Below are 27,945 nucleotides of genomic sequence, written 5' to 3' on the forward strand. Positions count from 1 at the left end.
CTGTTGAACTTCCTGTCTTTCCTGTCATAGCTCTGTTAACTTCCTTTTCTGGCATGATTTTGGACTTCTACTGTGACAATAGCCTTTCTTTAAAGATGAAAAAGTATTATTACAACTGGATGTCCCCCTTATACAAAACCTGCAGCACTGCATATATTGGAAATCTGCAGGAAAACACATAGGCCTATCTAATGTGATAACAACAGATTTTAGTGACTTTTGATGACAGTTTTGGTCACAAACATCATACTTTGTAAATTTTGCAATATGTTTCTCCTGCACAAATACATATGTTTACATTTTACATTTTATGTTTTACATTCTCTCTTAAACACTTTAGAGAGGTAATGTAAGATGTGCAGTGGTGGGATGTAACATTTACTGAAGTATACTGTATACTGTATTTAAGTACAATTGTGAGGCATTTTTCATTTTCTGCTACTTTATACTTCTACTCCACTACATTTCTCTGACATTAGTTACTAGCTACTTTTGACTACTTTTTAATGTTGAGATTATTACAAAATATAAATCAACTTTAAATATAAATAAATAAATTATAATGTTTTATTATGGATTAAGTAGCCTAAGATAATACGATGCAGTAAATAAAGTAGTCCTTCAACGCCATTCTGCATAATATAAAAAATAATTTCTATATAATATATATATATATATATATATATATATATATATATATATATATATATATATATATATTATATAGAAATTATTTTTTATATTATTTATATTTCCGTGATCTGACACATCTTGTTTCGATGACAGTAATAGACAATAATAGAAAAAATAATTTCTATATATATATATATATACCAGTAGGCTAAACATTATAACAAGTAATGAGGATATTTGGTACCAAAGAATGTGCAGGATACCAAATAAATCGAGGTAGGCCTATAACATCACATTTTCAAGCCATTTCTAACAATAGGATAAGTGGTAATCATTTAGAGTAAAGCTCTGGAGTAGAATAGACCATTATAATGGTAAAAGCACAGTGGCTATAGCCACTGTGCTTTTGAACGCAGTACTTGTAGTTGTAAGTAGAATATCTGAGTACCTCTTGCACCTTTTAAGGGTTATTGTTGGGTTATTTTGAGTTTGGATCGTGGAGGTAAACGTGTAGCAATATGCAAATGATTTGTCTCAGAAATAAAAAAAGGAAATACTTTTAAGTTTGGAATTCGTAATGACAGCCTTTCTGACGTCCCCCCCCCCCCCCCACCCCCGTTAGAGGAGAGACGTTTTTCTCGGTTTCTGTCCCGGAGAATCCACACTGGGACTTTCCGAGTGAGACGATGCGGGCAACGGGACTCCAGGTGGCCGCCGTGCTGGCTCTATTTGCCGCAGTGTTGCGGTCGCAGGCGGAGGTGATCGATGACGTCCTGGGCAGCCTCTCCAGGGGAGCATCCTTCCTGGAGCGGCAACATGAGCACATCAACCTGGACGGGGTGGTCGGGTTCCTCATGCTGCAGGGTACGTAAACACATCCTGCGCTGCTGAAATAGGAAACAGGCTGCAGCAGGAGCGTCCTCTCGGTGTCCTTTCAACCGCAGGAAACATCTGGAAAATATCTGCACTTTCTTTTTGTTTGTTCATCACGAGTGGCTTTACCTAATGTGGGTCACTATTTGGAATATTCGCTATAGGCACACTACTACTAGGGGTGAAGTCAGGTAATTTGGGACACTTTCTTGGTAAATTACAAAGAAAACCACCAAAAATTCGACCTTAAGTGTTTCTTTTAGAACTTGTTATGGATCTCTGCTATATATTTTTTATAAAGAAAATGTGTTGCCAAGTAAAATAGAAACTTTGGACCTATAAACACATCAAGAAGCCCTACCTCACTCTGATGACATGTTCAAGTAATATTGGATAGTCACTGACGGTTCAAAAGGACACCAAGCAATTTAGCTTAATTTGAAGAACAACTGAATTTCATATTGTTTTTTCCCAAATCCATTTATCAGTTCAGTCCTTAATTCATTAAATCATTTATTTAACCTAACTAAATGTGTGATATGCACAGATGTTTGTATACGTGTAACAATGATGGCTAATTCTGGAATAGTGTGGCTGACATGACCCACTGCAAACAGACAGACACACTATATCCATCTGTGTATGATTACAAAGTTCAAAAACATTTTATTGATTCTTCTTTGCCCTGCTTTGTTCTTATTCCTTAACCATTTTTGCTTTTCTTTGGTTTAAATATTTGTCATCATATTTTTGTAACTGCAAAGAGTCTTTAATATAGACTTTATTGTCCCCAAGGGGAAATTCTTTGTCACAAACCGTACGTTATGGACAAAGCACGCTTACAGACAGGTAACACACACAAAGTGCCAGTGGTTTATCTCGGTCTCTCTTATCTCAGGTTGCTTTGGCTGCAGGCACCAGGCTTTAAATGGTGAAATGGCTGGAGAGTATAGTCATGCTAGCAGCACTGTGAGGCTGCACTAAGTAGGGGTGTGAATCTTCATTGGTCTCACAGTTCAATTCCATCACGATTATCCTGTCAACAATTTGAATCGATTCGATATCCTGATGCATCGTGATGCGTCACCTCCTCAATATTATTATATATTCCTGGTTTTCATCAACTATTCGAGCAGTCGGCTATATATGAACTCCCCTTTTAACTGTATCTGTACTTAAAAAAGACAATTCCTGAATGTAGTGGAGTCTGAACACAGCAGACAACAGGCAAAAGACAAAAAAGAAGTAGCGACCGGAAAATCAACAAGTAACATCATTAGGCAATAATCCATTATGGTCTGTCACTGCATCGATGCAGAATAGTCCAGGTCCGCATCGCGATGCATCGATGCAGTGATACATTTCAACACCTCTAGTACTAAGGTACAGCAATGCTTTGAGCTAAATGCTAACATGCTGATGTTTAGCAGGTATAATGTTTACCATGTTCACAATCTTAGTTTAGCTGCAACCAAATCACAGTGTGTGTTCTTGGACTTAGTGCACACAGTGTGTGTTCACACAGACACTCTGACACACAGGACTTGTTCTGGAATTGTTAAGTTTTAATAAATTTCCATTTGCATATAACCTCTCACACAAATGAGTGAACATTTATTGTGCAAAGAATGTGTTTTCTCTGAGAGCCACCGATCCTTAGTCTGTTGTTTTGTGTTTTAGCTGAGCTGAAGGAGGCAGTTCGGACATGGCCTCACAGCGACCCAGTCAGCTGGGCTCAGAGAAGCTCGGCCGTCGCCCTGGTCAAACGTCTCGACCAAAGCTTCGAGAAGGCCGTCGCCGCCCTGCAGCAGGATGACCCCAAATACTACAAAGGTGAGAAGGACTTCATTTCCTAGAAGTCCTGTGGCGTGTAAAGCAGTAAAACCTACTCAGTTGTGAAGCATGAAATGGAAATACAACGTTTTTGACAATATGCCAACAAAGAGTGTTGTGACATTCAGCTCAGAAAGCCTCTAATATTAATAAAATAAACGGTTAATAAATGTGAAATGCAACTGAAATCACAATTAGTCATCTGTCTGAGGTCCTTGTACTTTACTTGAGTATTTCCATTTCATGCTACTTGTTCCTTTATGTGTTAAGAAAATTATCCTATCTCTCTATCTATCTATCTTTAAAAAGCCTTTTTGGATCAGCTGATAAATGTATCGTCACAAAGCTGAAAACAGGGCTGTCATTCTGAAAGCATGAAAAGTTGACCTTCTAGAGAAGCGTGGTTCTCACAGGACAGCGACGGTACAAACATATGATGATCTTATACAATATAATGCATTGCTGTAGATTAAACCACCCAACAGTAAATAAAGGAGTTACAATTAGCACTACCTTAAACATCTACAGCAGTAAAATGCAACATACACATTAATGCAGCAGTAATATTAATCCAGAAACATCAGATATAATAGTCAAACACTGACAGGGAACATTGCACTATACATACTTTTACTTTAGGTACTTCAAGTACATTTTGCTGGTAATACTCGGTAATACATACTGTAATTAAGTAAGGACTTCTACTTGTAGTGGAGTATTTTCACTGTGTGGTATTAATACTTTTACTGAAGTAAAGGATAAATACTTCTTCCAGCACTGACTGTACCTGTATGAAAACAGAGCCTTCTGATGGCTGATGACAGTTTCTTGCGTCCTTCCTCTCCTGTGTGTTTGCAGAGTTTGAGCCCCTGCTGACGTGGAGTTTCTGGTTGATTCCTCAGGAGTGGAGCTCCACCGATCCCAGCCTGGTGTATCCCTCCACCATGACCACCGAGTGTTACGACGAGCACCTCAGCGACAAATGCCTGACCCTGCTGCTGGGAACCTGGTACCAACACACACCAACACAGAGAACAACACACACTTTGCATGACTTTATTTTCCACCAGAAATCTCAGAGGAGGGATGTGACTTTGGCAGACTGAGGCTCACGACCCACACCTCTCTCTTTCACTAGTCTCGCATTGCCAGACCTTCCTCCACCGCGGCGCAGCGGAGGAGGGTCTGGCTAGTCCACACAGCATTATAGGATGGGAGAAAAACGTGCTCTGGTTTATTGGCATTTCTTCTTTTTTTTAAGATTATTTTTTGGGCATTTTAGGCCTTTATTTGACAGGACAGCTGAAGACATGAAAGGGGAGCGAGAGGGGGGATGACATGCAGCAAAGGGCCGAGGTCGGAGTCGAACCCGGGCCTGCTGCATCGAGGACTAAACCTCTATATATGTGCGCCCGCTCTACCAACTGAGCTATCAGGCCTATTGGTATTTCTTTAAACCAATCACAATCATCTTGGGCGGTGCTAATCACCGGTAAAAGCCACGGTGCCGCTGCAAAACAGCCTCGAAAGGAACTTGTTTTGGTGGAACGTGTACGTTCAAAAGTTGTTTTAGTCGTGCAACAAAAAACTCAGACTGGACAGATAGTCTAGCTAGCTGTCTGGATTTACCCTGCAGAGATCTGAGGAGCAGTTAACCATAGTCCTCAGAAATCCACCGGAGTTTAAAACGCCAACACAAAGGAAGCTCAAAGCAACGGATATCCGGCCGAAAAGAGTGAAATCCGGTGGAATTTCCGTCGGCAACGGCACAATACCGGAAGTGGAACGTCGAGGATATAGACCATTCTTTCACTAACATTACACAAATGTTTTAGTTGCCTAATCTTACTAGACCTAAACTATAGTTTAGAAAATAATAAAATGTGTCATTATGGAAGGCACTGATAGTCTCTCTAAACAGCATCCTCTGACCGTCAGGCTGCCGAACTCTGGACAAGAGCAGCTCTGGGAAAATATAATTATTATAAACATAATAATTCAGTTATTACTATGCCCTCAGAGTAATGCCATGTCAGGCTGCCCTACCCTCTGATTGGTGGAGCTTTGTTGGGGCCTGAGAGGATCCGCAGATGCTACTCAGGGCTAAAAATAGTACTCCATGTCCTTTGTAGGTTTTTAAATTAAAAAAACATTGTAATTGAAAGTATAATTTAATTAACAGTTAATATTCTCTAATAAAAACATGAGCTAAACTTTATTCATCCAAAACATCTTCATTAATACAGTATAAATGCAGTACAGTACAATATAAATGCTGAACACTTGCTTAAAGGTTAGAATTTTGCTGCTGCTTTTTTGTTTTATTTCACTGTAAATTTTGATTTTAGTCGCACAAACCAAAGAATAATGTAGTTTCAGTGTGAGGGAACTAATGTGCGTCTGTCTGAGCAGGAAGATGAACGGGACGCCCTGCATCGTCACCAAACCCTGCCGGGACACCATGACTCGCTTCGGCTGTCCACACTACTCTCTGTCCCACCAGCTGCTCTACTTCATGATCGGAAAAATGGTAAGATGGTTATTTTCTTTCATTTCTAAGGCACTCCGAATATGAGGTATGGAGTTGAAAGGCATGAAGGAATATTCTGATATTTTAGGAGAAACTCACTTAATGTTCTTGCAGAGAGATATCATGCTTGTGCATTACGGAGCTAGAGGCAGGAGGTTATTAGTTTAGTTTATTAATTAGTTTATTTATTAATTAGTTTAGCATAAAGACTGGAAGCAGAGAGGAGAACCAGCTAGCATATCAACACCTCCAAAGCTCACTAATTAAAGGTAATCTGTTTTTGGTCGACAATTAAAGTTATGTTTACATTGTGTGTATCCTTGAGGCCTAAAGACACATTGAATACTTCTTCCTAAAACATTCCTAGAAACAATATTTAAAAGAATTTAAGACGTGCATTGCTGCATTTCTTGGCACGTTATTATCGTCAATCAGTGGAATAGTATGAAACTAGCACAACCTCCATCCTCATGGTGCATGAGAACAGGGCTGCATGTGACCCCCCCACCCCAAACAAGGTACCTTTTACACAATTTATCTTGACTGTTTAAGCAGTATACAAAGGTGCTGGTCGATGTATTTTTGATCCTTGGACTCAGCCATGCTAGCTGTTTCCCCTCTGCTTTCATTCTTTGTGCTAAGCTAAGCTAATTGCCTTCAGATTCTAGTGACACAGTCAACGCACAGATACAAGAGTGGTATCAGTCTGATCATCTAACTCTGGGCAAGAAAGAAAGCCAGAAAGCAAATAAAAACAACATCAAATTATTTCTTTAACCATAGTCAGGCTAGGGGACCGGTCAGGAGGTTGGAGAGCGGGAATCGTCAGTAATTTTTGAGCTATGGTGCGGTGGAGCAAAGCGTTGACTGACATCACGTCATTATAGACTCGGCTGCTAAAAACCAAAACAACGTGAAGGGCATTCAAACCAACAGCACCTTGAAGAAAAGATACAGCATACATCATCTTTTAATATGTAGTTACCCTAAAAAAACACCTGCACACTCACTGTATTCTCAGCAGATGCAAAGATAAAAAGAGTATTATAATAGAATAACTGAGCAGAATCATTGCTTTATTTATAACCTCGACGCTGACTGGTTTGTGTTTCTGTCTCAGAGAGGCTGCACCAACCTGCTGAAAGGCGACACTCGAGCGTCCCGAGCCAACATAACTGAACGCAGCTACCAGAAGATCTTCTGCTCCAACATGATGAAGACCAACCAGGACATCGTCAGGGACGGTCTGACCGAGCAGACGGTGGACATCTTCATTGAAAACAGTGAGTTTTTACCAGGGTTTTACAGGTTTCTGTTTTCTGTGCAGTAATTCCTTTAATCAAAGACTTTCTTGATTCAAGCTGATTAAATCTGCCTTAATGTGTCTTTTCATGAGATACTGTTCTCTAGTAAGCGCAGACAGAAGGGAAACTGCACTGTGAACAAGTGTAAATCTCGAAATTGAAGAGTGTTCTGACTGACTTGAGTTCCTCTGCTCTCCGTCAACAGTCCTGGTTTGTGGATTGGCTGGTTTCTCTGACTTCTACAAAGTTGATTGGCTGCAGCATATCCTCGGGCTGCAGGATGAGGAAGTGGGCTGCTTTGGGAGAGACAGTGAGTATTTGAACAGTAGTTAAAGAAATCCAGTTAAATGCAATTTGAATCATAATTATGTCATTATTTTCAGGTAGCATGGCTGTCAATTGATTATTTAAGTCTAATCTCTTGTGTTATCTCAAGTTATCAACCCTGTTTTGTGGACATAAATGAGTCAATCATTTATACCGCTCCATTTTTCTCATATCGTGGGCTAATTCCCATAAGAGCTCAATTGTTTGTGACTTATTTGTGACAACCTACAGACTCTTCACTCTCACACTGTGTCCGTTCTGGATTTTAACTCGTTGGTTCCCAGTCTTTTCTGTATGTTTAGATCACAATCGATTGATAAATGAGCTCCAAAACAGATCAAAATCCAGTTCCATTTCCTTTTTATCACAGGTGAGTAGGGTAGAACGATATTGACAAAATGTGATATTGTGATATTGATTATGAATATTGCAATATCGATATTAATTTCGATATTTTTAAATATATGTAAAATTACAAAAGTTATGGGAAAACGCATCAAAATAGATTCATAACAAACACAAGGTTTATTTCAACTGACAGTCATATTGGACTGGTCCAACATGAATAAATAAATAAGGACCATGTCTCCAGAACAGGACATGTTGTACTGGTTGTACAGTATAAAATAAATTAATAAAAAGAACAGGACACAACTTTTCTTTCGCTTCTCTGATTCGTTCTGTTTTGTTGTCTCTATCTATTTCTCCACTTACACTATCTCTCTGTCGAAATATGCACACACATGGTACGCTCCATAGGGTTTGTCACGTAGTGGACCAGTGTGCTGACGTGCACTAATATGTGCAAGTGGCACAGTAACTGGCCAATGAAACATGATCATTATAGCGTTTCAAGCGAGCTCTAAATCAAACACAACTAAGCAACACAGCCAACGGATGTGACGTAGCGCTCCACAAAATAAATAAAATATTGCATACTTATCGCGACACTTTCAATATAATATTGCACAACGTGATGTCGTGATTACGATATTGAGTCGATATATCATGCACCCCTACAGGTTAGCCAAAGAAATTAGGATTTTAACAGGTGGTGTAAATGAGAACTTCTTTGTTACTTAGCAGGTGTCTGTTAACAGCCTGAACCGGACTAAGATTATTACCTGTATACAATGGGTAACCCAACAGTTTATCATCTCTGCTGTTTGTCTTCTCAGAGAACGTCATCTCTCAGATCATTGGAGACGAGCTGCTGGAACAGCTGCAGCTGCACAGGAGAGTGAAGAGGAGGGAGAAAATACTTCCAGGTCAGTTTCGGACCGGACAGATCTGGTATAATATAAGTCTGCCATCCCACAGAAAGCTCTCTCCACTGAAAATCAAACAGGGAGTGTTATAACACTGTGGCTCCGATTCATAAACTTATCACTCTTAAATTTAGGGATTTGTACACTAGTGTGTGATGCTAACCACCTTGTGCCGAAAGAAGACAGAGGAAATGTTTTTTGACTCTAACTTTTTTAAGCTCTGATTCCTGTACCAGTGCTTACTTTTCCTCCAAAATGTTAATTTTTATTTCACCTGTATCTGTATATTTAAAATTGGTATACCACACTGTGTGGATATTTTGAAGCGGGGTTCTAGTAGAAAGAAAATAGTTCCTACATAAAACTGCTCACAACCAGGTCTGTGGATTATCTTCAGTAACCGGGTCATGATTTCTGGAAAGAGACGCTGCTGTTGAGTTTTTCAAATGTATTTTTTTGGCGCTTTGAGCATCACAAGCCGAGTGTCATCTAGTTCTATTATATTTGGGAATTATAGTGAAGGCAGACATCTCTATGGTAGATATCTCGAACACTGTTTAACTCACACCAAAATAATCTAGATTGCTACTGCAATATTGCACTACAGGTAAGAGGAAAAATATGTATTTTTGATTTTGGGGTGAACTTTTCCTTTACTGTCCTCCTCTTCCATCTGGTTTCTGTCTGGTCTCTCAGATGGCTGCTCCAGTCACATGACGGCAGTGGCTGTCGGTGCTCTGGGAGGATATCTTAACTACTACCTGACAGAACAGGACATAACCAAGAGGCCGCTCTCCTGAACGCACCCACCACCCACCCCACCCTCGGCCTCCTCACAGGTGTGTTCACACGAGCAAATCGTAATATTGTAGACCATCAGGTAGAGATGCTTTTTACGACTGGACTCCTGACACAATATGTTGCTTTATGAACATAAGTTGTAAGATGATGAAAATGCTTAACTAAAGGCTGGGATGTGGCCGTTTGACACAAAATGAAAAAGATTTCTTCTACCTTTTATATTTTATAAATATAATGAGGACAATGCTGTAATCCTTTATGTGGTGTATCTGACCTACAGTTAGCGATCTAATCAATCCCAAAAAAGATGTCTTTTCAAAGTAGTGATGCTCCGATCCAGCAGATTATTACAAATAACTTGAGGAGTTAAAAAGGGGTAAATCTGATCTCCATGCAGTTCACGTTGCTGTCCACGTGCAGCTGGACATGGTGATGCTGCTGTTGTCTTAAGATATAGACAGGCAGTGTCTTCAGGATCTTATTTGATCTGTGATGCAACAAGCCAGTTTAAGAATGTATCTTTTATAAATGAAATTAGTCAGTATTACAAAATAAAATGGGTCAGATTCATCTTTTTGCCACACAGCTTCTTAACTAGTTTCGCAAGGGATAGATAGTGACAGCGGTAATCGTGATGTCATCTCCTGGTTGGTAGTGTTTATCCTATTTGATGTAAAAAAATTGTAAAGTAATTTGATATTTTGGACTGCTCTGTGATCAGTCAGAAAGAAAGGGTTTGCAGAGGAGAGACCCCAATTTAGGTAAAAGTACACCTGTTGATTTTTCGAGGATGTATAACAAGATGTGATGCATTAAAGGAAAATGTTAGAACATGGTTCTAATTCTCGTAATTGTGCATAAATTGGGCATGTTTGTCCCCCAATTCAGACATCTGAAAGTTTTGAGGGGTTTCAGATGATGTTCGATGATCTGGCAAGCAGTTTGTTTGACAGACACTGATCTGTTTAAAAACAGAAATCAGTTAATGACATCGGTCATTAAAAGCCTGGTTGGAGCATCTCTATTTGAAAAACAAGAAAACAAGACATATTTACTGTAGCTTTAAAGAAAAATATCCTAATAAGCAGTTTTTCTTCCAAAAATAACATCTTTATTTTATTTTAAATTATGTTTATCTACTGAATATAAAACCACAAAAGAGGGCCAGAGGGCAGCTGTACAACCAGCACTGACCAAAGAGGATGTATGCATGAACTATGAATGTCTGTAGATGAACTTACATACATGTTATCATGTATTTCATGTTAGCAGAATGAACAAAGTCTGTTGTATTTACACACGTTATCCTCTATAACAGTATATAAGTAGTACTGATAATAAATGTAAACTTATCTCTGCTTACATTACTGGCTGTAAGAGTCATAAAGTGAGAACGAACACAAACTGATGATGTCAGATCTGCTGGAGCCATCTTTCTGCCAAGACTCCCCAAGCTCAACTCAACTTCAAAATAAAAGCTTCCCCTGGGGTGTGCGCGTGTTGACGAGAGACAGGGAAGACAGAGTGAGTCCAAAAGCTTCCGGGAACTGGAAACGGTTTTGAGTCCCAGAAATATAAATCTCGCACAGCAGCCTTATTATGTGTGCTGATTGTCTCTTGATTCCAGTTCCATTATTATCTTTTATATCAAAGACATTGACAAAATGCCAAGGCTGGCTGCAGTCAGTGACGTCACTCATCTGGTAGAAACCTCACACGTAACAGTGACACCTGATGAATGTCACTTGTTCCAGCCAATGACCTCATAAAACAGTGCCTTGAGCAGTCGAGCCTCGTAGGTGACGGTGTTCTTGCCGATGTGAATGCGGTGCTCCTCCAGAGGCTGCTCGATGATGGCCGGGACCTCCTTACCGTACGCTACAGGTGAGACAAACTGATGTCAACTCAAACTGAACAACATATAAAAGGTCCGCTAGCGTCTCCTAGAGGCTGAAATGCTCGTAACACCACACATTATGAAAGCGTTCCGGAGGGATTTTGCTATTCTTACAGGTAAAAGTCTGACCTAAAGGTGGCAGTAGAGGAAAGGTCCCAGGGCCATACAAATCTAAAGGGTTCATGCTCTGAAGAACATGAATGTGCTCGGCTAATTTAGACTTTTTAATTTAGTGTTTGTTATATAAGTTGTAACTGTGACTAGATCACTGAAACCATCAGGATTCATCCTCTGGAGACCATAAATATAGATGCACATTTCATTAAAATCTGGCCAAAATACCTTGTATGGACACAATATTGATAATTAGGGAATTTCGGTAACTGTTGCTATGCCTGTTAAGCTTTCTGTTCTAACACTGCATATATGCAGTGATACACAATGATAATGAGGGCAGATTTACCATCAAAATTCTGAGGATTTTTTGAAACAATAGGTCCTTGAATTCAGACAAAAAAGGAGCAAATGCAGAAGCAGTTTCTCACTGTCGCCAGCAGATTTGATCAGCTGTAGCTACCTAGCTAATCGTAAGTTAGCTCCATGAGTTTAATGAAACATTTGGCTGACTTTTTAATGTCCTCAGCTGACTTTGTTTAAAATGAAAATCCTGTAAAAAAGGCTTTAAATATGTAATATATGGCTACATGGTGTACTGCTAAAATATGATAACTAAAGCAAAAGGTAATTATTCTCACCATGTAGAAAACATGGAAATAAAGAAACTGAATTGTTCTTGTATTGCAGTGTAGAACTAGTCAGTCCTAGTATGATAAGAAAAAATGTAAGATCAGGCTGTTATTTCATGCTAACATATCCCTGCTACTGAGCCTATATCTAGGTTACTACTGTAGGGAGTAAGCAAGTTAGTTAGCCAGAGATGCTTGCTAAGCTGATCGGTTGCTGAGCTATGACTAGAAAACTTCTGTCTGAGTGAGTGGATTTGTCTATTGTCTATTTTGACCTGATGGTGACACTAAAGGAAAGCTCCAGGGGATCATGGGATGCTAAATATGTGCATTTAAAAACTGATAAGTGAAGTCTGTTGCATTGGAATCAGTACAGTTTATATCTCTCAAAGTGCTCAGCTCAGACAAAAAAGGATCCTGCAGAAAAGAAGCCTGTTGTCACACTGATGGTGTAGATAATGTTGGTACTGTAGTGCAGTGATCCAGCATTTTGCAGGTGTGTGCGCGTGTGTTTCTGAGTGTGTGTATGTGTGTGTTAATGCTGCTCACCCTCGCAGTGCTCCAGGAACTGGATACACTCCTGTACCACAGCGTCCCTCAGCATGACCATGTGTTTGGACATGTTCTCCAGCAGAGAAAGGAAACAGCGCTTGGCGTAGAACCATGTGTCCGTTCCCAACTACACACACACACACACACACACACACACACACACACACACACACACACACACACACACACACACACACACACACACACACACACACACACACTAATGTTAATAAGTAATAAAAGTAATGTTTTAGTTTCAGTTATGGTTTGACTCTACAGGATGATAAGTGGTGACTTCTTCCTTCTGTTGTAAAGGAATCAGAGTTCAGACATGATAGATTGTGAGAAGCTGGCGTGACTGTGTGGCTCGCCAGGCTTCACATTCCTGAACTTTCTGCTTTCACTGTGAATGTGACTTTGTGGTGGTGATTGTTGTGAGGATGAGGAGGGGACAACACTCAGGATGACGGCTTGTGTTCTCAGCTGGAGCTTAGTGGACTCAGCTGCAGCCAGAGTCTGCTGTTGTGACTGGATGAGATCAAAAGGTCCCAAAAAGAGCAGCAGCTCAGAGAAGAGTCCTGCAGGGCTCAGATGGTTATTTTTGGTTCAAAACTTGATGCTTGTCTTTCCAAAATTTGACATTTTAAATCTAAACACTTTTTGTAGTTGTGTTTATGACTTGTCCATCACACAGCCTCTGCAAAAGTGACAATACTGCCTGCTGCTCTTAGAATATAAAAGCCAAACTACTTTCCTTATATTAAGAATATATGTTGAATGTAATCTGTTATTTAAACATTGCTACAAACTTTTTCTTTTCTTTTTTTTTTACAAACAAAAAAGCCCAGAGAACAATTAAATGGCTGACCTTCTTATTGTAAGGCTCCAGGCTCTTGATGACACGAGAGATGCCAAAGTCATAGTTCCCCTTGGCGCAGTACAATGTCCTGAAAGAAAAACACAACTTCAGACACTAACAGTGATTCTTTCAGAAAGCGTATTGTAACCCTCATGGATTTAATTTGCATTAAGTGTGTAGATTCATTTAAGACCTTAGGAAAAAGATACAATACACAGTACGTAATTAAAAACTCTAAACTCAAGTTTTACAGTACCAACTAGCTCTTCCAGAGCTTTTGACCGTATCCCTCCTTCTTCCTTTCAGAAGTTTCAGACTACATACTAGGTCAGTTGATGACAACAAGGAAAGGAAAGCTGTAAAAGGCAGTGTGTTATGGTCGATAGCTTCAGAAAAGCTAGTAAGCTAACCTGACGTTTCAATTTTTTTAAATCACAGATTTGGACTATTGTCAAAGGATGCCTTTGTTTGTTTTGTTTTTAAAATCACTTTCACTAAGTCTCCTTGTATCTGTCCAAGCTTGGTGTCCTTTCACTTTAAGTTAAAGCAACTGAAATATGTCAGTGTTGGTACCATGGGCACCAAACATGTTCAATATTTAATACTGTATTTAACAAACCAAAAGTAGAAGGGCACTTGGGGAGCACAGACCTCTGCCAAAGCATGCCCTGTCTTACAATGTTAGTGCAGTGTGAATTTCCCTGTCCGTAACACCTTTTCCGATAATTCTGACACCCCATGAACGCAGCACAAATGCCCCATCTCGATATGTTAACGAAAGTGAAAAAGAAAAATAATTCATGTATCGGCCCTGTGGTTCGGATCCGCTCCAAAATTTAATGGGTACTTAATTGGCCCGTGCTACACCCTACCACCAAGTTTCATGGAAATCAGGCCAGCAGTTTTTCCGTAATCCTGTCGACAGATAAACAAACCAACCAAAAACATAACCTCCTTGGTGGAGGCCAAAGCAACAGCCAATCATATAACTGTCTCTGCTCTTTGTCTTGATTGATACACAAATTGTGAAATAAAAAAATAAAAAGTTTAAAAAAAATTGAATTATAAACTGAAGGAATGAAATAAAACTGATCTGCAATAAACCAAGATGATTTCACAATTTCATGTCTATGTTACATATTTTATATTATGATTACTATTTATTTAATAATACCTGCTTTATTTATGTGATATTAATCACTTTGGGTCTCCATAACTAAATGGCACTGTGAATGTTAATAGTAAAGGTTTGTAGATAGATAGTCTTAATAAATAAATATTAGCCAGCATGTTTGTGTCTCACATGAAAAACATACAGATATACATATAATGAACAAACAGCCACACTTGCACACTGAAAGATTTCTAAATCCATGAGGTTCCTGGAGCAGAAATAAAAGGATCAATGCAAAAGCAGATTATAAAAAGGTTCTTCCTGCAGGATTAGTGAAAAGCAGCAGTAGCTGGAACTCACCCGATGACCAGGTTGACGATGCAGAGGTGGAAGACCTTTTTGTCGGGGTCGTCGTAGGAGATCTGCTCCTCCTCTTTCTCGATCTTTCTCATCAGCTCTTCAGCCTGTTAAACGACAGGAGGAGGAAACGAGGGGAGATCGATTCATAGTGTGTTCAACAAAAACCACACAAGTCAGAAGAATGTCAATTAACCCTAAAACAGTTATCCCCATACAAAGACACAATATTTGCAGGCAAAACATGAAAGTTAACTTATTTGCTTTAAAAAAAAAAAGTATTAACAACAAAATATACTTAAGAGTAAAGAATAAAACGAGAAATCAGTGGTGGAAGAAGTATTCAGATCTGTTACCTGAGTAAAGTAATGCACATCATAATAACATTACAATAAAGGGCAGGGGCGGAGCCAGACGTAAACATTGGGGGCTCCAGTACCTCAAATGTTTACTCAAGTACAGTACAGTACTTTCCACCACTGTATAAAACTAATTATTAAGCAGAATGACCCCTTTCAGTGTTATAATGTTAACAACAGCAGTGACAGGATGACTGCTAGTGAACAGGACAACAGCACTGTGTTAACTTGTTTGTGCAGTACCTCTTCATTCTGGCTGGTCAGGATGTAGGACACACACAGGTTGGCCAGGACCACAGCGCTCACATTCAGGATCTACAGTGGAAACACACACACACACACACACACACACACACACACACACACACACACACACACACACACACACACACACACACACACACGTTTTACATTTTACACAATATTTCCAGCCAGCACTCGGACCTTTCAGAAACCTTTGTTAAAACCAACCCAGTGCCTGCAAGTTTCCTCAAACTGATTTTAGGCTTGTTTCAGAATAGAACATAATTCAAATATTTTCAATGACAATTATTCACATTAGGAAATGAAAACCTCAGACATTTTAAGACTATTTGGGATGTGAAGAAACCCTGCTAAACAATGTTGCTCTGGTAAAATGTGTGCGTTTTCAGTGAGGAATGGTAACCCTCCAGGGCCCGCAGCTGAGTTTATTGTGACTTAATTTTCTGAAATTGGACAAAAGTCAACATTTTCAGATGTCACAGAATGACACAAACACCACTTCAAAAACACAAACAAAATGAGAACCCCACACAGCAAAAAAAAAAACATGGAAACAGATATCATGCACAGATGTGAAGCCACTCCAGAGGAATCAATACAGAGCTGTTTGGGTCTGTATTTTTACCGAAGGTTTGCACTTGCAGGGACACTCCTGAATGTTACACTGCTCCACCTGGACAAAAAGGCAAACTGTCAACATTTAGTCCTGACCTCAGACTGTCAGTGGGGCTGATTAACAGCATTGGAATTGAGTGTTTACTTCAAAATGATTAAAGTATTCAAGTGTCTGCATTTTTCTCAGTCCCTGCAAAAAATTGTTTTCATATGAATGTGACCAGCCATCCTGAAGCACTCACGTTATCGTAGTGCTTCTTGACGATGGGCTCGTAGAATCCGATGGCCTCCTTGTATTTGTTCTGCATGAAGAGCACGTGGGCTACGTTCAGCTTCCAGGTATCATCCTCATTACAGACCTCCACCGACTTGCGGAAAATCTTTTCCACCATCTGGAAGTTCTCCCGGTTCCAGTAGATCTTGGCCTGGGCCATCAGGACCACGATGTACCTGGGAAAAGTACATGGTGAATAGGTTTTTGTATTTCCCCAATTGCAAAATAATTTTTGCTGTAATTAACTAACTGGAGTGATGCCTTTGGTTGAAACATTAAAGCATAATATGTAGATACAGTGTCCTGTGGTCTAAATTATTGGTCAATTATTTTTAGGCTTCCAAGAACACGTTTCTTCTTGTAATTATTAGTTCTTGCAGGGGATAACATTTTTTTTACATTAATGATTTAAGATTCAAATGTTTTATTTGTCACTGGCTGATATAATATGTGCGGTGAAATACAGGTAAGTGTGCAATAAACAACAATAATTAGAATAAACAAAAAACTAAGGATTAGAAAAATTAAGAAATATAAACACATGATTTATGATTAAGTATTAACATGCTGCATATATTGGCCAGGTGTACAGGTGGGCTATGCATTTTTTCAGTGTATAAAACTTGAAAATATACATGTTAACATATTGTATTTAAAATGATTACATATTGGTGCAAGATATCAGCGATCAGCCTCCTAACTACTTTGCTATCTGTTTCAAATGCTTTTCCTCTCACATCTCACCACTGTGTTTATCTGTGTGTGCGTGTGTGCAGTGTTTCCTCTATGTTGATTTGAAAATGGCAGCCTGCCATGGCAACATTTCTACCGCCATTGTATCAGAAATAGGGCAGACGCACAATGTACAGTAGTCGCGGTTGCCTTTTAAAGGTGCAGTAGGTAAGACTTCTAAAACTAACTTTCTGTCATATTTGCTGAAACTGACCACATGTTCCAGTAGAACTACATGAAGCAGATAATTAAAAAAAAATCTGTCTCCTCTGGCACCACCTACAGCCTGTAGTGCAATTTGCAAAAATCCATCGCTCTCTGTTCAGATGCACCAATCAGGGCCAGGGGGGGGGGTGTCTAACTGCGTGTCAATCACTGCTCATGCACACACATTCATTCTCCCTTGTGGGGGGAGGGGCTTAGGAGACTGTTTTGGGCTTCAGCAGAAAGGGGGGAAGGACTGAGAAGTTGTCGATGTTCACATTTTTTGGCTAAGTCCTGGAACTTCACAATCCTACCTACAGCACCTTTAAATGATCCTGCCTGTTGGAAAGCCTGTCCACGCCCCCCGCAGGTGGACGGCGATACTGCAGTCTGATGTCGGTTTAGTGAGCGGCACTGTGCTTTGATGTCTGTTTAAGAGAGGCAGCGGACTTTTATTTATTCCTTTTCTTCATTCTGTCTGGTTTGTGCGTTTATGAGGAAAACGTGAGTATTGTGCATGTGGAGTTTGTTGTGTGACACCATGCAGGACAAATATATCTGTATAGTTTAACTATTTAGATCGAAGTTATGGCAGGAGTTGTCATGAAAGGGGGGGGGGTTGTTTGTTGTTCGGACAGACCTGCCCTGACTGCTAAAAAAAATCCTAAAGGAAACACTGGTGTGTGTGTGTGTGTGTTTGTCCTCACTTCTCTTGCATCAGGTCGTAGTCCTGCAGAGTTTTCTTCTGTGCTTCATCATCTCGAGCCAGCCTGGCCTCTTGCACCTTAGAGAAGACGGACAAAAACAAAATAAACAAACAAACATGAAACTGCCATGGTTTGTGCACAGCCCAGGACAGGAGAGCTCTGCAGCGGGTGATTAAAACTGCCCAGAACATCATTGGTACCCCTCTACCAAGCATTAGTGATATCGGTGAGGTGCCTGTGCAGAGCCCAAAGGATATTATAAGAACAATATCTACTCCAGCAACAGCATGTTCACCCTGCTTCCATCTGGCAAGAGATACAGGAGTATCTGCTGCTTTGCCACCAGACAACAGTACAGCTTCTTCCCTCAGGCTGTGAGACTCCTCAACTCCACCTCACCCTCCGTACTCCACCATTAAAAATAGCTTTGTTTTTCTTATGTAGCATAAATGTACTACAACCGCATTTCGTTGTACAACCCTGCACATCTCAAAATGAAATTTAGACCTATGAAATATAGACAAATAAACATATGTACAGTACAATACAAATAAGAAAGAAACAAAGAAAGCTCTATGAAGGTATAGAATCAGGGTTCATACACATTTTAACCAATACTTTTCCATGCCTTTTTGGCAAATTTTCATGACTATGTATTCCTGAAAATGTTAGTCGACATTATACAATAAGAATAAAAATGTGTGTTAAAGTTTACCCTCAGAGGTTTAACAATAAAATGAATGACAATTTATGTGGTTCATAGTGGGATTCGTAATATCGCGCCCCGAATAGAACATTGAGGTTAGGACGACGTGAAATACATTTATTAATCACATTATTATGCTGTGTTAAAAAAAAAATTCCATGACTTTTCCAGGTTTTTTCAAAACATATGAACCCTGTAGAATGGAGGAAGAAGAAGAAGAAGAGAAGAAGAAGGTAAACAACCTGCTTGGCCAGCTTCCGTAACTGCTCTGTCAGTTTGCCGTTCATTTCATCAAACTTCCTAAAAGCCTGTGGAATAAACAGACAGTAATATTAATTTGATAATTTTAAAATATTTAACAGACAAAATTACAAAGTTGGCACAGATAGCTGGATACAAAGACAATGTAATGAAACCTGCACACTGAGAATAAAAAACTCTGTGTGATTATTTGGTGACTGTGACCAGCTTAGTCAAAATGTCACCTGTAAAGGCTGTTTTACATAAGAACTTCAAATGTCAGTGTGCATGTTCCTCCCAGTACCTTTATTCCATCCCAAGTAGTTTAAACATGTTTGACCAAATGAAAGTGACTGTGCTGTCCAAACTGTCCAAACTTAACCCTTGTGTTGTCTTCACTGTCGTCCATGCTTTTGGCACTTTTCTAAACGTTTTTATCCCTCTTTTCAACACCTTTTTGTTATTCATGGTCAATAAACCTAATAAAATGACATTATACCATTTTTGAGTTTGAAAAAAAACCCAGATATTTTGACTAATAGAATAGTTAAAATCAGACGATGTTGAGTCACACACTGATTTATGTCAAAGTTTGGTCGGGCTGCTGTTTTGAAACCATTTAAACATATTTTTTTCAAAAGCCATGAAATTAAATAAAACAACCAAAATTCAATGGAAGTAATCAATAATTTTACCTGCGAAGAACATGGATGCATGGATGTATATGTTGTACGGGTTCCATACAACGTACATGCATGCATCCAAGTTATTTTGGGGCAATTTGGTTGTAAGAACCCCATATTTCTGACTTCAAAATTTCAAATTTGAACCGAGGACAACACAACGGTTAAAACAATCTCTGCTTCTTGGGATCACCAAAGTGCAAGGTTTCATGCAACTTAAACTGAAAGGTTTGTTAGTTTTAAAAGTATTCATCACTGGGACGAGCGGACATCCTTTTCGTTATAGGAGATGTACTAGCTATTTTTAAAGCTAAATTAATATTTTTTTGTCCACTTGTGGGCAGATGAACATGGTGTAAACACAAATGTGACGTATCATCACTTCGTAAAGTTGTCGGTGAATCTGTGAGCAAACTGTTGCTTATTTACACAAGCTTTACAATTGTTTGCAGACAACAGCTTAAGTGGGAGTTTATACTTGTGCGTTGGTGTGTGCGTCAATTTCTCAACAGAATAGCAGGGCCGGCGTGTGTGTGCGTGGGGAGTGTGTGTAGAGCGAGTGAGAGTCGGCATTCGCTCCACAGCTAATTGTAGAGCGAGTGAGAGAGTGACAGGGATTAGCTGTGGAGCGAGTGCCGACTCTAGAGGCATAGTGAGAGAAACAAAGCGTCTCCCCTGTGCGTTCTGACCACGGTCGAAAATCTGTAGCAGGAAAAGTTAACCCTCTCCTTGTTATCATGTTGTTTTTGGAGAGGTGCACGTCAGGCTACGGTGTAGGGTCTGTGTCTCCACGTACCTACGTACGTACCCACGGTGTTGATTTAACGAAGAAGCATAAATTGGCCTTTAGTGCTGCTGTAAAAGAGGTTGATGAGACTAAATAATGACAAAACAACTAGCTGAAAGATGCTAAAACACTGTAAATCTGAGAACTGTAGTGTTGGTGATACTTCTCTGTGGGTAAACATATTGATTAATGTGGCTTTAGATATAAAATGTTCAGTACCTCCTCTGGTGCTGTCTGGCAGGTCAACAAGGCATCAAGAAACTCATACATGTACTGGAAAGGACAAAAAACATGTTGACTTAAATATAGCTTCTGTATAGGAAACCTGTCATGATTATTAAGTTTTTTGTGCAGGCAAACAGACAGAAAAACAAGAGTTCCTGCATTGTGAATTAGGACCTGGTGTGCTTTTTAATAAAAACATCACATATGACTCAGTCCAGTAACTTACCGGCGAGAGGAACTTGTAGGTGAGATGGGCGTTCTCTGCCAGGACGTCAGCTGCCAGATCAAAGTACTGAGAGAGCAAGAGAGAGAGAGAGAGAATAAATCCAGCAGTGACATTAATGCCATTTTAATGAAAGCCCACACCTCTCTGCAGCTTTCTGTGTGTGTAGAGCTTTTTCCACTAAGACTCACACAACGTGACTCCAAATCCTTTTGGAAACATTGCTATTTGCTGCATGGAAACCCACTTGTACCGTATGGTGAAAAATGCTGACACAGACAGTCCCCTAGTGTAACAGAGGGGTGTCATGTTTGTGAAGAATAATTCTCCGTATAATGAAGACAGCTCCACAGGGTGGGCGCTATCACGAAGATCTGTTCAATCTAATATCATTCGGTATATCAGCCCTGGTATAAACAAGGTTATCATTCGGAGTTGTTGGTTATGGAGCTAACAAGACTAATTAAAGGGAAACTTTTCATTTACTCAGGGAAAATAAATGACGGATGATGTGCATGGTAAGTTCATTCTCTTGAAACAGGACATCAAACACACATCACATCTGACAGATGAATGTGTGCAGTTATAGTTATCGGACAGCCATGTTTTAAGGTGTGTTGTAAAGGTGGAATATGTACGTATATCTTTGATAGTGGTGGGCAGTGAATTCCAGTTTCGTATTGCCGTAACAGAAAATGATAACTGATCAAATGTGCTTTTCCTGAGTGGAATTAGAAGGTCACCTCGTGTGGTGCTTCTGGTGATCTGACTGCTGTTATTAGTTTATGAAGTAACTGAGCCCAGCAGTCCTTGAGCAGGTTAGGACTTCTTGCTGAAGCGTACCTAAAGCCTGTTGTGTACCTCATGTTTGCAGTAGAGCAGCAGCAGGTTTCCGAAGTTGACGGGGGGGAAGGAGGGCTGCTGCAGCAGGAAGGCCAGCTTCTCAAAACCTTCCGACGGCTTCGTGTCCATGTTCACCAGAGCCTGGTTGTGGAGTGTCACTGGGTCCAGCTCCTGCCAACACACACACACACACACACACACACACACACACACACACACACACACACACACACACACACACACACACACACACACACACACACACACACACACACACACAGAGGGATACGCTATGTTTCATGCCTACATAAATACTGCATTATATATTTTAGTAACCATTAAATTCCACTAGGGGGCACTAGTTGTACACTTCTCACACTTCTCCCAGGTTAAAAAGACAGTCATGACTCAGCGCCAGTTAAAGACTGGACCAAGGACAGTGCCCCATCTGTACATTCATTTTAATGAAGCAGTTTCAAGACGATAAAACTATCATCATTACCTCCATGTAAGCCTTCACACCTATGTCTCTATTCTAATATTCTATTAATCTCTGTTATCTCCAGGCTGTTAGTGGGGCAGGTCCAGGCAGCCCTAATTCAGATTATATAAGAATGATCACACATAGCCAAAGGGTGTAAAGAATCCAGCTGTGCGCGTGCACACACGCACACACACACGCATGCGCACACACACACACACACACACACACACACACACACACACACACACACACACACACACACACACACACACACACACACACATACAGTTGGTGTGAATGGGTGATGATAGTTACCTCCTCTGATCGAGGGGGCATGTCTGTCAAAGCCTCCTGAGCTCCTTTCACTGCAGGGAAACACATGAAAACAAAAAAGAAAAGAAAGCAGTTACTTTTTGTTTGAATCAGTGTTTCTCCTACACACTTGTCTTTATGGGATAAACAAATTAAGCAAACTTAAATTAATCAACACTTAAGTTACCCTCTGGAGTTTTCTTGTAAAAGTAGAAGAAACAATAAGTTCTGTTCAGTGTTTTCTACCATAACACACTGTATATCCTGAGGCCTAACAAATATGTAGAATGCATTTCCTTTTTAATGAAGCTGATTTTATGAATATTTAAAATCCTGCATTGTTTACGTCATCCTCTTCCTTGCTTTGTAAAAAATACTGCTTTATGGCACTACTAGTGGTCAAAAACTCCACAAGGAACCCTTAAGTTGTTGATACTTTAAAGTGCTCATATTATGCTTTTTGGCTTTTCCCCTTTCCTTTACAGTGTTATATATCTTTTTGTGCATGTAATCGGTTTACAAAGTGAAAAAGCCCAAAGTCCACCCTAAAGGGACTTACCATCTCCAACAGAAAACACTGTTCGCAAACTGCTCCAAACAGCTCTATTGTAGTCCAGCCTTTACTTCCGTGACGAACGTGCGTCACTTTCTAACACACGTTATAATGCTCGCCTAGCTGCTAGCGTGGCACTCCCTCATACTCTGCAACTGACTAGCTAGCAGTACTTACTGAGCATGTGCGACTCCCAACAAAGATGGAACAGAAGTGAGATGTCTCACTCTGTAGCTAAAACAGAGAACTCAAAACACAGGGTGAAAGGAGGAGCTGCAGCAATGTGCAGTACAACAAAAATATGGTGTTTTCTGAAAATTAAACCACATAAACCTATTCTGGTACAATCTCTAAATACAATTATGAACCTGAAAATGAGTATAATATGAGCACTTTAAGTAGAATAATAAATAATATAGTAGTAAGTAAGTAGGTCACTAAGCAATTAAAAATATAAAGACTGGACAAGTTAAATCACTGTTGTGTTGTATTAGTTTGGGAAGTAGTAGTAATTATTTCTAAGAGAATGTCACAAATTATGACTTTAGGGGTTATTTTGTAAATATCAAGCTCTCTAATCTCTCCCTCTATCCTCCTGCTTGTACATAAGTTACATGGTAATTTTCTGAAGCATTGAGTGAGGTTCTTACGGTTCTTCAGCTGATATTCAATGGCAGCTTTGAGGTTGAAGGCTTCAATCAGGGCTGTCTGATGCAACACCAGCGTGTTGCCCACGCTGTGGACATCGATGCCCTCAGTGGTCATGCCGACGCTCAGCTCTGGTGCGCAGAAACACAATGTCAAGTTAAATATTGTTGGAAGATGCTCAAGTAATGTAACTGGACTAAAGTCTTAATTCAACAATTAAAATGTCACTCTAGCTGCTGTAAAGACAAGTTAGTCTGTATGTTGGACTAACAGATGAAATGATGGCAGTTCCTCTGCGATGTGGTTTTACCTGGATGTTCTCTGATGCCTCGCTCGATGATCTCTCCGATGTATTTGAGGGCCTGAGCGTAGTTCTTCAGGCTGTAGTAACACAGGGCGATGTTGTAGGACAACGCTGTGAGAAAGGAAGAACAGAAAGACAAAGATAACAAGATATATTGTAAATGGGGCCTGTAACCAAATATCCATCTGGTAGCCTACCAAATTCCTCCCAAAATTTGTGATAAAATAACAATTTGAATCATATCATTAGCCTCCACTTTTCCAAGTTTTTAAAAACTCAGGTTTTTTTTCCCTGCTCTGAATAATCACGACAAAGCAAATATGATGGCAAAATCAACCAATCATTCAGCTGAATCAGATCCTAAAGCATTTCATGATTAATTTAGTTATCAGATAAAGGCGTATGTGACCTTTGTTATGTGATGTGACATGTCCGCTCTTTTTCTCTATAAAAGTTAATGTTATCAAACGTAAAAATGTGCATAGAATCCATCCACTGAAGGCGTATTCATGCGTGTGTCTCTGACAACTACCTGGCACGTATCCCAGCACTTGCATGGCGGAGGTGAACTTCTTGCAGGCCTCCTCATACTTGCCATCCTGGTAAAGCAAACAGCCCATATTGTAGGAGTAGTCTGGGTCATCCTGGGGTAGCTGCTCCAGCAGTGACTATACACAAACACACACACACACACACACACACACACACACACACACAGAAAATGAATGGATGTGTGATTGATGGCTGCATATAATAATGATTCAAACTGTCACCATATTGAACTGAAATGTTATGGTATAATTTGTGTGCATTAACAGATAATGTGAGAGAGCTTGTCACCTTGGCAGTGGAGTAATCTTCTTCACAGTATTTGATACAGGCTTGCAGCTTGACCATCTGTGCCAGAGCGAGAGAGAGAGAGAGAGAGAGAGAGAGAGAGAGAGAGAGAGAGAGGATAACCCAAAGGTAAAGGTAAGTGCTGGTGTGACTTTGGGCCAAAGAAATTAAGCAATAACATGAACTATAGACATCCATAATTCATTTTTATCATCAGGAACCTATTTTTACGTAATTAGTTCACACATTTTCTGTGGAAGTTACATCGTATTTCTACATGATCTTTTATATTGATAACATTAACTTAAATTCCACCATTAGTTTGACTTTCTGGTGATGAAAAATGTGTTCCTTGTTGCTGTGCTATAAACATTTTGTTTGTTTTATTTCAGTAGTTGTACATTTATGGCCCATATGCATTTGTTAGAGCACTTCTGCTGAACAACAGCTCCCAGTGATGGAAAGTGTGTAAAGGATGGAGGGAACAGAGTAAAGTGAAGCAGTGATGGAACACCTGCAGCCAAACTCTTTCAGGTCCCCATAAAACAATGCAGTTAGTCTTAGTGGAGCTGCTAAAAAGTTGGCATTTCAGTGAAACAAGTTTTTCACATGCTGCATTTTGAGCCCAGCATTGTGTACACGCTGTACCTTGATGTGACTGCTGGGGTTGTCGAGCACGAAGGAGGCCTTTGTGGCCTCAGGATAAGCACCAGCTTTGTATAGGGACTGGGCGTAGTAGACCTTGTACTCCTCAACCTCTGGGTGAAGCTGGGTGAGCTGCTCATAGCACTCTGCAGAGTTGGTGAAATCCTGGATGTGATAGTAGCAGTAACCCAGCAGAGACAGTGCTGCCCTGGACTGTAACACAACAGAAAGCAAGAGTTAAACTGACGGTCGTCTGCAGTGTGGGTAACATAAGAATGTGGGGATAAAAAAAGAAGAAAAACTCACTCTCTCACAAAGTATCTAAGACACAACGACATTAAAATACAAATCTGCATGTCTGCAAGTACTACAGCACGAAATGTGCCTTTAAAACTTTTTAAAAACTAAATACAAATCATAAATTTGTGATATAAATCAGCTTAACCCATATTTTAAAAATATTTTTATATTAAAGACTAAATCACACTATTTCCACTTGGGCTGCAAATAAAGTTGATCTTTTATTATTGTTATTCTGCCTATTATTTCTCAATAAAAAGTCAGAAAACAGAAAAAAAGAAAATACACACATTGAAGAAGCTGGTATGAGTAAATATTTGTCTTTTTTGTTTGAATTTTTTTCTTCTAATGAAATGAAATACTAATCATTTCAACTCTATTCACAATGAAGTAACATTAACACATAAAAAAGCAGCAATCCTCGCATTTGTAAAACTGGAATTTTTGCTTGAAAAGTGACTGAAACCATTAATTGATCATCACAATCAATTATATTTTAGGCCCAATATTTGCAATAAAAGACTTATAAAAGACCTGCAGACATCCTGAAATGTTATACTCTATACACATTTTATATTCCAGACACCTACCTTTGTGTGTTTTTGAAGTTGGCCGTTTAGGATGTGAATTGCTTCCACATACTGCCCGTCTTTAATCTAAAAGACAGAGAATGAACTTCGTGGTTTTATATACAGCGTTCCTATTATTATTATTATTATTATTATTATTATTAACATTATCTTACAGAACTAGCTACTGACACAAGCTGTTTCTAATAACGTTATGGTAAGGTATAACATTAACTTTAATTCACCGAGCATCATTTTAACGAACCATTTAACTGTGTAACGTTACGCGGAACTGCAGCACAGATAACGTTAGTTATTACTAGAGATTATTTAGAGATGCAGTAACGTAACGTTAAAGTTAACGGGCAAAAACGATGCAAAAGTTGACCTTTTATTGAGTTGTGTGTGTGCTTGTTGTTTTAAATGTATGCTGAATTTACGTGCAGTCCATCGCAAAAGTGTTATATCGCGATGTATGTTTTCAATAAGCTAGAAACACTAACATTTACGATTTTTGAATGGAGTTTCGTTCAGCGTTAACGCTAGCTAGCTAGCTAGCTAACTGTTATAACGTTAACGACGCTAACGTTAGCTTATCCCTGAACTGGGAAGCTAACCTCAACTAAAACAACATTCTCACCAGTTTGTATATTGTAGCTGTGTACTCTCCGTCTTTTATAGTTGTCATGGCTTCAAACGAGTAGTTTTAGCGACAACAAATTACTTGTAACGTTGTGTGTTCACACAATCTGAAATATATCATCTAGCTAGCTAGCTAGCTTCTGTTTAGTGGACGGACGGGTCGCATAGGTGCTGTTACTTAGCAACGGAAAAGGAAGTTTTGACAGACGCGTGTAACAGCCAATCATAAAGGAGTTACGCTGCCCCCCCCCCCCCTCCATATCTTTCTTTACGTTACTGTTCTTTTAATCAATACATCCATGGATGCAACCATTCAACTAACCATAACTTTATGTAACATCATGTTTTCCCTACAATGTTATTTAATGCAGCTTCATTTATTTATTTTAGGTCAGTTTCATTTCATTCCCGCATTTTTATTCATTACATTGACTGTTTAGAGATATGGTTCTCACAGGACAGTGAGCTACAAACATCTTACAGAATATGATGCATTGTTGTAGTTTAAACTACCCAACAGTATACAAATGAGTTGAGAATTAGAACAACCTTACAGCAGTAAAATGCAACATACACATTAATGCGGCAGTAATATTAATCTAGATTCAGAATCATCAAATATAATAGTAAAACACTGAGAGGGAACATTTTACTGCACAATCAATGCTTTTACTTTAAGTCAGGTTTTGAATGCA

At 39.5% G+C, this 27,945-nt stretch overlaps 2 protein-coding genes across 3 annotated transcripts; one reads left to right on the forward strand and one right to left on the reverse strand.

Annotated features, from left to right (window-relative positions):
- Positions 1–1,230: 1,230 nt before the first annotated feature.
- Positions 1,231–10,865, forward strand: c21h16orf89 (chromosome 21 C16orf89 homolog). The gene is made up of 8 exons (XM_031318742.2): positions 1,231–1,497; positions 3,187–3,339; positions 4,198–4,348; positions 5,752–5,869; positions 6,990–7,152; positions 7,379–7,483; positions 8,679–8,768; positions 9,465–10,865. The coding sequence occupies exons 1-8, from the start codon at positions 1,320–1,322 to the stop codon at positions 9,566–9,568; spliced, it is 1,062 nt and encodes a 353-aa protein (XP_031174602.1). The 5' UTR covers positions 1,231–1,319; the 3' UTR covers positions 9,569–10,865.
- flr (fleer) lies at positions 10,663–27,455 on the reverse strand. 2 transcript variants are annotated; one of them, XM_031318679.2, is made up of 20 exons: positions 27,249–27,455; positions 26,630–26,695; positions 25,743–25,952; positions 25,098–25,154; positions 24,790–24,925; positions 24,264–24,368; positions 23,956–24,084; positions 22,756–22,805; positions 21,975–22,127; positions 21,117–21,182; positions 20,885–20,938; positions 19,198–19,263; positions 18,250–18,326; positions 16,575–16,782; positions 16,343–16,390; positions 15,697–15,768; positions 15,098–15,201; positions 13,633–13,711; positions 12,762–12,891; positions 10,663–11,447 (listed from the first exon to the last, which is right to left on the reverse strand). In XM_031318679.2, exons 1-20 carry the CDS (start codon positions 27,294–27,296, stop codon positions 11,311–11,313), a joined length of 1,995 nt encoding a protein of 664 aa, XP_031174539.1. In that variant the 5' UTR covers positions 27,297–27,455; the 3' UTR covers positions 10,663–11,310. The 2 variants fall into 2 exon arrangements, with proteins under 2 accessions (XP_031174539.1, XP_031174540.1); XM_031318680.2 differs by lacking the exon at positions 16,343–16,390.
- Between the last annotated feature and the right edge of the window lie 490 nt (positions 27,456–27,945).

This window comes from Sander lucioperca, chromosome 21 (assembly GCF_008315115.2).
Source record: "Sander lucioperca isolate FBNREF2018 chromosome 21, SLUC_FBN_1.2, whole genome shotgun sequence".
In the NCBI taxonomy this organism is placed as follows: Eukaryota; Metazoa; Chordata; class Actinopteri; order Perciformes; family Percidae; genus Sander; species Sander lucioperca.

What these genes read in the sequence shown, in the direction of transcription:
- c21h16orf89 (XM_031318742.2), top strand. Translation starts at nt 1,320, where the DNA reads ATGCGGGCAACGGGACTCCAGGTGGCCGCCGTGCTGGCTCTATTTGCC. An exon ending in TGACCCCAAATACTACAAAG is followed by an intron (nt 3,340 to 4,197) that starts GTGAGAAGGACT and finishes GTGTGTTTGCAG; the next exon opens with AGTTTGAGCCCCTGCTGACG. An exon ending in ACTTCATGATCGGAAAAATG is followed by an intron (nt 5,870 to 6,989) that starts GTAAGATGGTTA and finishes TTTCTGTCTCAG; the next exon opens with AGAGGCTGCACCAACCTGCT.
- flr (XM_031318679.2), bottom strand. Translation starts at nt 27,296, where the DNA reads ATGACAACTATAAAAGACGGAGAGTACACAGCTACAATATACAAACTG. An exon ending in CCTACAAGTTCCTCTCGCCG is followed by an intron (nt 20,939 to 21,116) that starts GTAAGTTACTGG and finishes TGTCCTTTCCAG; the next exon opens with TACATGTATGAGTTTCTTGA. An exon ending in TCAAGAAGCACTACGATAAC is followed by an intron (nt 16,391 to 16,574) that starts GTGAGTGCTTCA and finishes CTTTTTGTCCAG; the next exon opens with GTGGAGCAGTGTAACATTCA.